The following is a 14,014-nucleotide window of genomic DNA, read 5'->3' as shown; positions in this document are numbered from 1 at the left end:
ACTGAGAACAGCACCCCTGGGGCCAAACATGTGGCTTGAAATCCAAGCTGCACCGCCTGTAGCTGTGCCGCCCTGGGCACGTTCCTCCCACTCAGGGCTTTGGGCTCCAGTCTGGAAAACCAGGAGAGATCCTATCTCAGGCGGACAAAATGTTACCGCGCCTTAAGAGCACCGAGTGGTGCCTTGCACGCCCTGTGTGCTCCACGAGCGTCGGCTGGGGTTGCTCATTTGTCTAGACCTGCTCGTTCAATTAGCTGTTCTTACCAGTCCCCTTGCTGTCCACCTCACGTCATGTTCGTGCATTCTCCTGCATCACGCAGTCACTCCCGTGTCATTCTCATATCCCGAGTGCACCTGCTGTTCTCACTTCCTCCACTCTGCACATATTTATTACCAAGCATCCTCAGGGCTGGTTCCTGCTGGCCACGCCCGGTGAATTCCCTAGAGCTTATCTTGGCCCTCCCAGACATTCCCATGGGGGCAGGTGAGGTTCAGGGAGAGCTCACCTGCAGTGGCCCCTGCCCAGTCTGACACCTGGGGTACTTCCTTGAACTCTCCTTCCCCTGCTGGCCTGGGGAAATCCCAGAGTGCAGGCTCTGGGTTGCAAGCCCCGGCTTTGCCCCTCTCTAGCTGGTGCTTACCATGTGTGCAAAACTCTGAGCCTCTGAGGAGGGGGGGCGGGATCCGGAGCCAGCCCTCCCTGCCCCTGCCCTGCCCACGGGGGCCCCTGGTCTCATCTCACCTCCCTTCTCATTTGCTCCCCAGGATGGAAAACGGCTGTGGGAATGCATCTCCTCAGATGAAGGTGTCTGCATATGAACTGGCTCCTCTCACCTCTGTCTGGCCCCGGCTTTTTCTCTCTGCCCGCCTCCGGGACCACACGGGCCCCTCCGGCCCCCACCCCAGGGGCTCTGCCTGGGAAGGGATCCCCATGCACAGACACACCCCCGGGGCGGGGACAGGTGTTCACAGAGCACGAGCCATGTGTGGCACTGGGAGCTGGCCTGATGGGAGACACAGAGGCCCAAGGTCACCTCTCCACCCCTCCCTCACCCCAAGGGGCTTCTGTTGCATTTGGGAGGGAATCCATGTTCGCAGAGCCTGTTAGCAGTTCCCTGGGAGGTGAGGGGTGGTTGCCTGAAGGCAGCCTCTGAAGCCCAGGGTTCCGGGTGCCCAGCACTCTGGGAGCCAGAGATGGCCCATACCGTTCCCGGCGGGGGCCCACAGGGAGCAAAGGGGAACGAGCACAGGGGGCAGGAGCCGAGATTTCTTGAGGCATGGTAGGAAAAAAGACTGGAAAGGTAGGATGGGGCTGGTTGTGGGGAATGCTGCCCTGGAAAGAACAACCAGGCTCTCTGTGCCCAGCTGCCTGTCCCCACTCCTGCTCCTCCCGCTGGAGACTCTCACAGCTCCTCCTCTTCTACGGGCAACGCTTGCTCCCCCCTCAGGGTCTGGAACTTTCTTTCTCTGGTTCTCTGCCCACCTACATCCTTCCTATCTTTCTGATCTCAGCCAAAATGTTGGTTCTCAGAGAGGCCCCCCTCCCATCTCCCTATCGAGAGCATTCCCCACTCCCTGCAGGCCCCCTCTCTGCTTCCTCCAAGGTGTCTTCCATGATTCCCTTCAAAGCATTATGACCAGGTGGAGTCGTTTTGTTTCTTTGCCTACTTGCTTATTGTCTGTTAGTGTCGGGCACGTCCCACTAGAATGAGGGAAGGGCCTGGACCTCTGTTTCCCCAGGGCTCCCACACTGCCCGGCTCGTGCCTGATGCTCAGGAACTAGTGTGGAATCGCCCTCGTGTGCTGGGCACTGTGCTAGGCGCTGACAATGCGGTAGTAGGGGAGAGCCGCCCCCGGCCTTGTGGGGTCATAGTCAAGTGAGGGACAGAGCTGCTGAGCAGTGTCACGATGCAGGACAGGAAAGGAGGGAGTCTCTGAAAAGGGAAGGGCTAACTCGGGGTCAGGATCAGGGAGAGCGACCCCAGGAGCCGAGAGCTGCGGGGTGTGAGGATCAAGGCAGTAGAGGACTGCAGTCAGGTTCAAGGGGAAGGGAGTCCACCCGTTAGGGACCCTGCAGAAGGGAGTGTGAGAAGGAGCGAGGAGACCGGGGAGGCATGCAGGGGCCACAACATGCAGGGCCCCGTGAGCCTCGGTAAGGGGTTTGGTGCTTGTTCTCCAAACCATGTGAGCAACTGGAGGTGTTGGAGCCACGGATTGACAAGGTCAGATGTGTGTTTTGAGTAAGTCATCTAAGGAGCCTGTGCTTTATCCAGCAGACAATGATGGCCTTGAAGCTATATTAGGAAGCTTAGTCTGGCTCAGGTCACACAGATTGGAGGGGGAGGGCGGGAGGCGACCGAGGGCCCAGGGTAGAGAATAGTAGGGCCATTGTAACACATGAGGAGGGAGGCCACTGGGCAGGTGGAACAGGAGGTTGGCCTGGGCTGGGAGGAAGGGCGCAGAGGAACCCCCAGAACAAGATGACAAGCTGTGGGGAAGCCGGGCCAGGGGCGGGGGGCGGGGTCTGAACCTGGAGGATCTGCCGCCTGCAGAGCTGGAGGAGGAAGAGTCAGTACAGGCATTGGAAGAACAGTCGGGTGGGCAGAGGAATTGCGTTCTGGAGGCGTTTGCCCATCAGGGCTGCCCCATCAGCCCAGTGTTGGAGCCCAGTGAGGAGTGGCTGTGGGACTGGACAGGGCAGGTGACATGGGGGAGTAGAGCATTGGTGGGTAAGAAGGGAGGGAGGGAGGGAGGGAGGAGCAGGTTAGGATTCCAGCTGTGCCACATACAGCTGTGTGGCCTCATGCAGGTTATTAACCTCTCTGAGCCTCATTTATCTCCTCTATAAAATGGGAATAAGAATGATGATATTTTCATCAAAGGGCTGTTGTGAATAGTTAGACACTTAGAATAAGCCTGTGCTTAGCCTGGCGTGTAGCAAATAGCAAACTAGCGAATGTGAGCCAAAGGAGGAAGAGGAAGAGAAAACCAGGGCCAACAGCTGAGGTGTGCTCGTATTAGAACAGCCCTGGATCTATTTGGCAAAGGGGGCGACACACATGTACTGGGCACTGGCTTGTTTGTAGCCCTGCTCTGGCTCTTCTCACAGAGCCGTGGCGCCCGACGCCCGCTGGGGCTCGGATTCCGGCCGCCAGCAGACCCCATGCGTGGGCCCCATGCTCCCGTGACAGAGTCCTCTCCCTGGCTCTGCGTGCTCTCCTCTGTGTCCTCCGGGCCTTACCTTCTCTCCCTCTTAGGCCAGGAACATGCCTGTTTGGCTCCCCGGCCAGGACCAGCCCCTCCCCAGCAGCAACTGTGCCATTCGAGTTGGGGACAAAGGTTGGTGGTCCCAGCCGGCCAGGGCATAGCCTGCACCCTGCCGTCGTCACCCTTGACCTTAGTTTGCCTGGCCGAGGAGGGCACGCTGGACTCCTCGTGGTCTCTGTTCCCAGCTGCCAGACAGAGTCTGCCCCCCCCGTGTGTCCCGCCACAGCTCAGGGCCTCCCTACCTACTCCGTGCGGCGAATCCCCCCAGGCTTCCCCTTGTCACCTGTCCTGCTTTCTGGGGATCCCCCGCCCCCACTGCTACCATTGGTGCCCGCTGACTTCTGGGTAGGGGCACCAAGGAGCCCCTTCCTCCAGCTCAGCCCCGTCTTCCTTCCCCCTTCCAGTCCCCTATGTCATTTACCGGCCGGACCACTCAGTGCTGACCCTGAAGCTGCCTGTGACGGCCTCAGTGAGAGAGGTGATGGCAGCGTTGGCCCAGGAGGATGGCTGGACCAAGGGGCAGGAGCTGGTGAAGGTCAACTCTGCAGGCGGTGAGTTGTGTCTCTGGGCAGGGTGGCCCCGAGGGAGAGGCCCCTCGGATCCGTGCCTAGACTCCCCCCCATATTAAGATCATCATTTTTATCATATTCATCGATGTTAATGATGGTTAGCATTTAAGGGCGGTTCGTTATGTGTCTTCAAAGTGATCGGTGTGTGGTGTTTAAGAGCGTGAGCTGTGGAGCCTGCTGTCTGCATTTGAGCCCCGCCGTGTCTGTAGGTCCTTGAGCAGGATATTTAATCTCTCTGTGCTCTTTTTAACACCTGTAAAATGGGGCTGATGAGAGTGCCTACTTCATAGAGGAACCGTGAGCAGTGCATGAGCTCGTTTATTTAAAGGTTTAGAATAGCGTCTGACACAGCAGTTTGTACATAGGTTTTATTATTATCATGCTCATATATCCATTTAATCCGAGTAACGACCTTATTGAGATGGGTACTTTCATCCTGTTTGCAGACGGGGAAACTGAAGCTCAAAGGGGTTATAGGCAATTTTCCCAAGTCCACATAGTAAATGAGAGACTCTGGCTTTTGACTCTAGGTAGTCCTCATTCATTCTGTCAGCCGGCAAACGTATTTGAGAGCTAGTGGGCCAGCGAGGTGTTGGGAGATAGAGGCACCATGGCAGGTGAGATGGAGGAGCTTGATGGTTAGGACCAGAAACAGGACTCCCGGACCTGGGCTGGGATCCCAGGACCCACTGCTGACTAGCTGTGTGATCCTGGTCTGAGCAGAACGCTTATCGGATTCCTCGTCTGTCACATGAGCACTAAAACTGCACCTATCTCACAGGACTGCTGTGGCCATTAGACAAGATAACGTATATAAAACATTCAGCACGAGGAGGCACAAAGTTAGTGCTCAGAACGGGGCAGCGTGAGAGTTATTTAGACCTGCTTTCAGGGAACTTGGGCCATCAGAAACCGCTGCGAGTTCTCCGTGAAGGACACAGCCCCGGGGTTGACAGCTGGAGCCCAGGGTAGACAGGAATTAGGGGTACCCAAAGAATGAAGGCAAGGAGTGGAGGCCTGAAAAGCAAAACCTTCTCCCCCTTCAGGAAGTGGGGAGACAGGATGAAGTCATGGGTGCCTGTGCTCTGTTCTGGGAAGCACCGCCCTCTGGTGGCCATCTGGAGAATTACAGTTGTCCAAGGACTTGATTGACACCCTACTGAGGCAGAAGCTGTTTAGAGCACTGACCTTCAGATTGTTTAGATGGACTTCCATGTCAGTGACTCATATTTTGACCACAAGCCCCCTTCTATGTGTATATTTGCTTGTAAGTCATTTGCATATAGTCCTATACTAACATCGTATCAAGCTGCCTGCGACGTAAAAATGCAAAACAGAAGAGAAAAATAAATATGAGGTAATACTGTTTTGGACACATGGATGGTCTCGTATATCTGGCTTTGGTGGCTACTGGCCTACAGACTGGGGACTCGAACGTGACTAAAAACACAGTCTCGGTCAGTAGGAAGTGGTGAAAATCAACACTAAGACCTCTGTCAGGCATTTCCAGTTTTCAAAGGGCTTTTCTATGCATCGTATACTTATGGCCACTACTTCCATAAATTAGTTTATTAGACTCGTGAGTAGTCAGGGTAAGTCTTGCTGTCTCCATGTGACCAAGGAGGAAGCTCAGGAAGACTCCAATATTGCCCAAGCTCTGCCTGTCTCGCTAAGAGCCCTGTCTCATCTTCCTCGGGTGTGCTGACCTGGGCAGTGCGGGTGTGTGGGCACCTGCCCCTGTGCATTCAGAGCATCTGCCCGGGACTCCAACCTGGCTGCTGGCAGAAGGGGCCTCCCAGCCTCCCAAATGGGGCCTCTACCCTGCCTTCAGTGGCTCTCTGGCCTCCCTCTCTGCACCCCGACCCCTCCCAGCCCACTCTCTGCTCTCTTTGCAGACGCCATTGGCCTGCAGCCAGATGCCCGTGGTGTGGCCACATCGCTGGGGCTCAACGAACGGCTCTTTGTTGTCAACCCACAGGAAGTGCGCGAGCTGGTAGGAACAAGCAGGGTGCCAGGGAGGAGCTGTGGTTTAGGGGTGGCAGAGGTGGGTGCAGGGGAGGGTCATAGAGAGGGGAGAGGGGGGCCTGGCTCTGGCTGCTGCTGGACGTAAGGGAGAAGAGGAAGGAGTGGGCCTCAGCGGATGGGAAGGTTCCAGTTGCTGGGGAAGGGAGAGAGCCGGTTGAGAGCTCTCAAGGAGAAACAAGACCCCCCCTTGTTGGGGGCTCCCCCAGGAGACAGGAGCCGTACAAGGAGGGGGTCTCCGCACTGGGGAGCCAGCAGGAGACTAGATGCCTCTTTGGGAAGCCCTATGCCTCAGAGGCCCTTCCGTTCCTGGTAGCAGCCCTACCCGCCTAGACACCCCTTCAACCAAAGGCACGGAGTCTCCGCCCCCAATTCTCTCCTTCCCTGCGCCTGTCCCCTGGGTTGCTCAGGCACCCCTCCTGAGCTCTCTTCCACCTGCAGACCCCGCTCCCCGAGCAGCTGGGGCCCTCCGTGGGCTCTGCTGAGGGGCTGGACCTGGTGAGTGCCAAGGACCTGGCGGGCCAGCTGACGGACCACGACTGGAACCTCTTCAACAGTATCCACCAGGTGCGGGAGCAGAGAGGGGAGGGGAGAGGCGCAGACGGCAGGGGCACCTCGCCCGGTGTGGGCTGATCTCCCCTGCTGTCCCCCATCCAGGTGGAGCTGATCCACTATGTGCTGGGCCCCCAGCATCTGCGGGACGTCACCACCGCCAACCTGGAGCGTTTCATGCGCCGCTTCAACGAGCTCCAGTACTGGGTGGCCACAGAGCTGTGTCTCTGCCCTGTACCCAGCCTGCGGGCCCAGCTGCTCAGGAAGTTCATCAAGCTGGCTGCCCAGTGAGTACCTGTGGGGCCGGTGGGTGTGTGGCAGAGCCCTTGAGGCCACCTTCTCTCACATCCCCGTCCCTGCTCAGTCGAGCCCCAGGTCCCCACCCCATCTAGCCCCAGCCCCCACAGAGGCAGTGCTGGCCCAGCCTGGTCCTGGCCCCAGGCTGGCTGTTGCCTGGGTGTGGGGACTCCATGGGTGTGGCTGCTTCCCCTGAGGGCCTCTGGGTCTTCCACTCACAGCCTCAAGGAGCAAAAGAATCTCAATTCTTTCTTTGCCGTCATGTTTGGCCTCAGCAACTCGGCCATCAGCCGCCTGGCCCACACCTGGGAGGTAGGTATGATCTGGCGAGGTGGGGGGGGGGGAGGGCATGCCCATCCCGGGAGTCCCGGTTGGGGATGGGGCTCCCGTCCCAGAGCAGTGACCGCTCCATCTGCCTGTCCTTTGCAGCGGCTGCCCCACAAAGTCCGGAAGCTGTACTCGGCCCTGGAGAGGCTGTTGGTGAGCGCTGGGCCTTGGCTCCTCCTTCCAGAAACCCTGATTCTGGGCTTCCCAGCAGCCCTTCTACGTGTCTTTGGTCACTTCCAGGGTTTCCAGCCCTGGGTCAGAGCCTCACTCTCTCTGGGCTGAGAGTCTGGGCTGCTGGCCAAAGGACGGAGTGTGAGCATTATGAGGGAGCTGCGCAGTGCATTATATCCCTCAGTGCGGGGAGCATTGGCCGTGGCTATGACGTCCTGTATGAAGACCAGGACAGGGCCCACGTGGGGTCTGGCCTTGGGCTCTGATGCACCAGGGGAACATCAGGGGATCGCTGGTCTCCAGCGGACCTGCCTCAGGATCCTGGAAGCAAGTCCTGGCCCTAGACCCCACGGTGCACCGGGCCTGTCAGTGGCCCCTCAGGGGATGCAAGGAGGAGCCCGTGGGCTAAATTAGGCCAAATGATGAGGGAAGAGTAGGGGAGCCGACTGCCTCTCCCACTCCTCCTCCCTGCTAGGAATTGTTGGGGGGCTAAGAGGTTTGGAGAGTGTTCAAGAGAGAACTGGCACAAAGGTGCTTTTGTCAGCCTGGCTCTGAGCTCTTGGGAACAAAATTCCCTTTGCAGGCTCAAGAGGTTCAAAGGAATTTACTCGCTAGAGAGGGACAGGGGCAGAAACGAGAGAGAGAGAGTTTTGAAACCTGGAGGGCCCCTGAGAGACTAATGGCCGTGAATTTGCTTGGGGGGGCTAACCAGAGGCCAGGAAGCTGCGTGCGCGCTGGCTGGCTGAGTGCTTCAGGTCTCCTCCCGCCTCTGCAGAGCCCGCTGTGGTGAGACCTGGGGCCCAGGGGAAGCAGAGCTCTGAGAGGATGGTGTTTGCTTGTGTCGCGGTGCGTGGTGGGTCATGCTGAGCGGGGCCCTCCCTCGCTCACTGTGGCTTCTTCCCTCTCAGGACCCCTCATGGAACCACCGAGTCTATCGACTGGCCCTCACCAAGCTCTCCCCTCCCATCATCCCCTTCATGCCCCTTCTTCTCAAAGGTAATAGGACCAGAGCTTACCCTTCTGCCTCCGCCCTTCCAGTCCTGTGCCCGTCTGTATGTCTATCTGACCCTCGGGGTGCTGACACGTTGGGGGCACAAAGATGAGTGAGGAGTTCCCAGGCTAGAAGCAGTGTTGAGACATGCAGGCAAGTGCTGGTGACATCAGATGGTGTCTGATACGAGAGGCCTAAGGGATACAAGGAAATTGCTCCAGGAGGTCAGAGGGGAACCGGAGGAAGAGGGCAGTGTGGGGCTGGGACAGACCCAAGGCTCTCATTATTGGCCCTTCGCCTTTCCTGGGCTGCAGGAAGGGGAAGAGCTTTGGGGACCTTTAAGCAAAACCCATCTCTTGGCAGACATGACCTTCATCCATGAGGGGAACCACACGCTGGTAGAGAATCTCATCAACTTTGAGAAGATGGTGAGTTCAAGGACAGTGAGAGTCTGCCCCTAGAGTGGGCTGGGGGATATGACTGTGGCCGTGGAAGGAGGTGGGGGGTGGGGCAGGAGATAGTCTAAAGGTATTATTAATAATACAGCTATGGGGGTGCCTGGGTGGCTCAGTCGGTTAAGCGTCCGACTCTTGATTTTGGCTTCGGGGCTTGATCTTGCGGGTCGTGAATTTGTGCCCCATGTTGGGCTCTTCGCCGACCCTGCAGAGCCTGCTCGGGAGTCTCTCCCTCTCTCTCTGTCCCTCCCCGGCTTTGTGCTCTCTGTCTCTCTCCAAATAAATAAATAAACTTCAAAAAATAATACAAATACGAATACTTCTTTTATTTAAAAAAAATTTTTTTTTCAACATTTATTTATTTTTGGGACAGAGAGAGACAGAGCATGAATGGGGGAGGGGCAGAGAGAGGGAGACACAGAATCGGAAACAGGCTCCAGGCTCTGAGCCATCAGCCCAGAGCCTGACGCGGGGCTCGAACTCCCGGACCGCGAGATCGTGACCTGGCTGAAGTCGGACGCTTAACCGACTGCGCCACCCAGGCGCCCCACGAATACTTCTTTTAAATAGCCCCTGCTTCACTCCCTTGCATGGTGGAGAGGACAGCCTTTATCACCTCACCCTGCAACCAAGGCCCTCCAGGCCTCTTCCGCTCTAAGCCCTTCCTGATCTCTGTTCTTTCTCGCACTGCCTGCTTCCCGCGGGGCCGTTGGGTAGGCCGGGGCAAAGCAGACATGGCCCCATCTAGTCCCCGGGAGCGCCCCGCTCAAAGGGGGCTTGGTTACCAGCTGACCCACGGGCCACGCCAGGGTCCTGCCCCTCAGGCCTGGTCTTCTGTCCTCACAGAGAATGATGGCCAGAGCCGTGAGGATGCTGCATCACTGCCGAAGCCACAGCAATGGTGAGAGGGCTGATAACCCTGCTAGGAGCCCCCGCCCCACCTCATCCCCTTCCAGGCTCTGGCTCGGCCCAGTCTCCCTGACTCCCCCCCCACTCACCCCACACAGTGCCCCTCTCACCGCTCAGAAGCCGCGTCTCCCACCTCCACGAGGACAGCCAGGCAGCCAGGACATCCACGTGTAAGTGGGGCAGGGCTGGGTGCTGACAGGTCAGCCACGGCTGGCGTTTACAGGCACTTGCACGTATGATGCCCTGAGCTCTCCCCCACACCTCTGTGATGTAGGTAGAATTTATCCCAGCTTACAGATGCACAAACAGGCCAGAGCACTGAAGTGACTTGGGCAAGGCCTGATTTTTTTTTGGTTGGTCTTCAGCTGCGTGAAGTGGGACTAAATCATAAGCCACGGTTCATGTAACACTGTCATCATCGGCCCTTTATTTTATTTTATGTATGTATATATTGTGATAATATGATGAACACCGCTGGGCCCCAGCCAAGTGTGAGCACATTGACAAGAGCTTCCCCTCCCTACAGACCGTTTCCTCTTCCTGTGCCGCTAGAATATATTTATTTAGATATATTTATAAATATGTAGACATATATACCCACACGTGTACGTGTACGTACCTCTTTAACGTGCTTCGTAGATATGTTATGAGCACAAAATATTCTTTAGTTTCAGTTGTTTTTGAATTTAGTAAAAGGAGTACTATGCTGTATGGAATCTTGGGGACTTGTTTTTTTCTGAGTCTGAGCTCTTAACCACCCTTCTGCTCCAGACCGGGGCGGGGGGTGGACAGTCTTCAGGACTGGCTGTGGGAAGCGGCCGGGTGGGGGGGTGGAGGGCAGCAAGGGTCGTTTGCTCCTTGTGGGAGAAGGGATGGGCTCTACCGAGTGGCATGGGTGCCCCCCCCACTCTCCTCCCCACCCCCACTCCCAAGTGGCATGGGTGACCCCCCCCTGACCACTCTCCCCTACGCCCTCCCCTTCCCCCACCCCCACAGGCTCCGAGCAGTCGCTGAACACCCGGAGTCCAGCCAGCACCTGGGCTTATGTCCAGCAGCTGAAGGTCATCGACAACCAGCGGGAACTCTCCCGCCTGTCCCGGGAGCTGGAGCCGTGAGGAGGCTGGGGCCCGAGCGGGCACTTCCCGTCAGGAAAGCCAGGGCACGCCCGGGGCCAAGAGGCCCACAGGCTGGCCACAGCTGGGCAGGGCTCTCCGCAGAGTGGACTCAAGGCCCTGGAGCGGGCAGCGTGGAGGCAGCTGTCCCCTGTGATGACGGGTGGCCAAGGAGGACCTCGGAATGGAATGAGCCGGGGCCCAAGGCCAAGGAATGGGGGGCAGAGAGACCCTGGAGTGGGTGGGAGAGCAGAGCAGGTGCTGGGACTCTGGGTTCAATAGAGAGCTCTCCACACCAGGTTTTTCCCAGATTCTGTGTCTTGTGGCTTTGTTGTCAGGCCATCTGTAGGCGGTTTGTTTTCGCAGCGGACAGAGGGAGCCTGTCACATCTGTGCGGTGGCGGGTGTGTGGCAGGGGCAGGGTGGCCGCCTGGGGAGGGGCGCGGGGGAGGGGCCATCCTGCTTTTCTTCCCAGAGCACAGGAGATAAACAGTCGGGTGTGGCCAGGGCTGTTCCTACGGGCAGGGGGGCAGGCGTGATGGTCCCTGGGGAGCCTTACCATTAACATGAATTAACCCGGATGCTGTGTTCCCAGGCCAGCCCTGTTGGGGCATGGCAGTGAAGGCGACACCCTCCCAAACTCAAGAGCTGAGGAGGAGGTGCTGCGCTCCAGAGTGGACCCAGAGAGGCTGACAAACGGTCCCGCTGGTCTCTGGGGTCCAGGCAGGGCGCCAAGATGGCTGACCGCCATCTAAACCTAACCCCCTGACCACAGGGGCCGGAGCGGCTGCTGGAGCCTGGAGCCCCTGTCAGTGGCTGGCCGGGGCGACCCTTGGCTCTCCAGTGTGGTCTGCGAGCACTGTCACAGCCCAGCTGTGACTAACTTCCTCCACCCTCGCCTCCTGGCTGCACTTGCTGTCCCTCTCTGCCTGCAGCACGTCTCAGCCTGTTGGGTGGTCCTCACCATGAACCGAGGCCTCAGAGAAGCGGCAGGTGATGCGTAGAGAACACTGAGGCCGAGGCTTCGGAGGGGAGCCCATCCCTTTCTGAGCCACAGCCGGATCCCGGGAAATCCAGTCTCTTCTCAGGGATGAGAATGGTCCCAGCAAGCTCCGTCAGCATTCAGTCCTTCCCTCCCCTGCCCTGCAGCAGCCCCCTCTCTCCCCAGGGCCTCCTTCCTCTCAGCGGGGGGAGGTGCCCTGTCTGGCCCGGAGAAGGATCTCTTGGCCTTGGGGATGACCCCAGAGTAGGTATTGAGCAGCCGGGCCCTAGGGCGTCTGGAGGCCATGGGCCCATACCTGGAGGTGGACTAGACAGCTGGTGTGGCTCCGTACTCGCTCAAGTCCTCCTCCCCTCACCCCTGCACTGCCAGACCTCTCTTCTCCCTGTGGTCATGGACACACACACAAACTGCTTCCGGAGAGAATTAGAGCCCTTCACAGGAGGCGGCACAGATGGGATCGTACCTCAGGTTTCTGAGTGAACGTGAGCAAGTTAAGGAACAGTTCTCCGCTTCCATTTCTCCATGGGTAAGGTGGGTGTGATGGTCTCAGTCCAGCTCTAAGTGAAAAGCAAGTCGAACTATAGCTCTGCCTCAAGGGCCAAGGAGACTGCCTCGGCCCGATGGGGTGGGTGGCAGCAACGGGGTGAAGCTGGGCAGAGCCCACTCCTCCAGGGAGAGCCTGGGTAGGGCAGGTGGCAGGGTGCCCAAGCCCGTTCCCTTGCCTGTGGGTGGAGATGCAGGACTACGGGGCACGGAAGCTGCCAGAGCTGAGCAATCATGACATGAGGCCCCAGCCTTGGTGAGTCAGGACTCCCAGGGGCTCGCTTCCCCCCCTGAACGCACTGTCTGCTGGGGTTTGGTCAAAGGCCAGACCGGCCTGCCAGCCACAGCCCTTCACCATCCTCTCAGACCCGGGGGCGAGACCGGCTCTGCAAAGACAGCGTGGAAGCCAAGCGTGGTCGGGGCTGGTGTCCTCGTCAGCATTCCTACTTGTCTTCTCTGGGGTCACATCGATGTCCCTTCTGCCTTGAACCACCCCACAACCTCCCAGCTGCCTCAGTCCCTTGGACACGCCTCTCGAGCCTGTTGGGAGAGGCTTTGCCAAGAAAACAGTGCCCAGGACGGGCAGGAAGTCACAGACGGGGCTCTGGAGACCCCGGTACCTGGGCTGGGTCACCATGGAGGAGGGAAAGGCTCCAGGTCACGGTGGCTTCTTGCTCTTAGGGCCACACCACCTCTGTCTCCCTGACCGCCTAGGCATGGGGGTGCTGGGGGGCATCCTCTCGTGTCCTAGCCGCCCAGGCCGTGCTCGGGGGGCTCCCAGGTGGTGTCCCGGCTTCAGGACAGCTGTGGCGGGTGGAGAAACTCGTGGGACTGCTGGGAGAAGAAAGTATAAGAGAAGGCCTTTAAAAAAAAACCCTCTCTTACCTAAAAGGAGGTAAAGCAGAGAGGGAATGTGCGCGCGTGTGCACACGTGCTCCGAGAGGAGGAACAGAATATAGCAGATCACTCTTCCCCTCCGGTACACCCACGTACTCACCCCTCCCTCACCCCTGACCCCTCGCTTCCTTGTGAAGGCCGGGACGCTAATTGTGGGGTGCGTCCAGGGAGGGTCACGCCTCTCCAGCAGGCCGAGCAGGATCTGGTGAAAGGGTAGGGCAGGCCGGGAGCCCAACCGTCGGACCTTCGGTCTCCTCCAGCTTTTCTCCCTGGGAGCCAGCCCTCCTCTCTCTCTCTACGAGCCCTGGGCCTCTGGCCGCTAGGCTTCCCAAGCAGCAAAGATTAATCTCAATATTGCTGTTACTCAATAGTATTTCCCATGCTGATTTAGATTTGAAGAGTTTTCATCCTCTCCAGCATACTTTCACCTCTATTATCTTATTTTTATGCTGATAATAAGGCAGGTGTTTTTGCCTCACCCCACCCCCATTGTACAGTCAAATTGAGGCACAGAATGATCTGCCTAAGGTCACAGAGCTGGCTAATAAGCAGGTGGACTGGTGGAGACTGGGTGTGTTATCAGCTGGGCCCGTGCCATGGGCTTTAGCTCACCCCTGCCCTTTCCTGGTGCCCCTGGCGCTCCAGATGCAATCTCCCTTGAACCCCAACATTTTCTTCTCTTATAGGAACGGGCCCAGGCATGGACATTCCCCCCTCCCTCACTTCATGTTTGAAATCTTACATAGTAGGGGCTCTGTGAATGAGACAGGCAGTCCTGGCCCTCATGGAGCAGACCACCCACCCAGCCAGGCAGACAGACAGACAGACACAGAATGAGGCTGTCAGAAGGGACAGGATGCACAGAGAGCAAGTCCAGAGAGTGGAGGGTGCCTAGGGCCG

General features: G+C 58.1%; 1 protein-coding gene across 4 annotated transcripts in view; it reads left to right on the top strand.

Moving 5' to 3' along the window:
- RAPGEF3 (Rap guanine nucleotide exchange factor 3) overlaps positions 1 to 10,983 on the top strand; it is a 29,610-nt gene extending 18,627 nt beyond the window's left edge. For all 4 annotated transcript variants that reach the window (XM_047865156.1, XM_047865157.1, XM_047865154.1 and 1 more), the window contains 13 exons: positions 766 to 805; positions 3,258 to 3,339; positions 3,672 to 3,818; positions 5,732 to 5,829; positions 6,300 to 6,425; positions 6,516 to 6,697; positions 6,929 to 7,019; positions 7,137 to 7,187; positions 8,114 to 8,201; positions 8,560 to 8,624; positions 9,498 to 9,552; positions 9,659 to 9,730; positions 10,557 to 10,983. In XM_047865156.1, the coding sequence (XP_047721112.1) occupies positions 766 to 805; positions 3,258 to 3,339; positions 3,672 to 3,818; positions 5,732 to 5,829; positions 6,300 to 6,425; positions 6,516 to 6,697; positions 6,929 to 7,019; positions 7,137 to 7,187; positions 8,114 to 8,201; positions 8,560 to 8,624; positions 9,498 to 9,552; positions 9,659 to 9,730; positions 10,557 to 10,675 (1,216 nt within the window). In that variant the 3' untranslated portion in view covers positions 10,676 to 10,983. The remainder of the gene's footprint in view (positions 1 to 765; positions 806 to 3,257; positions 3,340 to 3,671; positions 3,819 to 5,731; positions 5,830 to 6,299; positions 6,426 to 6,515; positions 6,698 to 6,928; positions 7,020 to 7,136; positions 7,188 to 8,113; positions 8,202 to 8,559; positions 8,625 to 9,497; positions 9,553 to 9,658; positions 9,731 to 10,556) is intronic.
- Positions 10,984 to 14,014: the final 3,031 nt, after the last annotated feature.

This window comes from Prionailurus viverrinus, chromosome B4 (assembly GCF_022837055.1).
Source record: "Prionailurus viverrinus isolate Anna chromosome B4, UM_Priviv_1.0, whole genome shotgun sequence".
NCBI lineage: Eukaryota > Metazoa > Chordata > Mammalia > Carnivora > Felidae > Prionailurus > Prionailurus viverrinus.
This window is presented reverse-complemented; position numbering and strand designations above follow the sequence as displayed.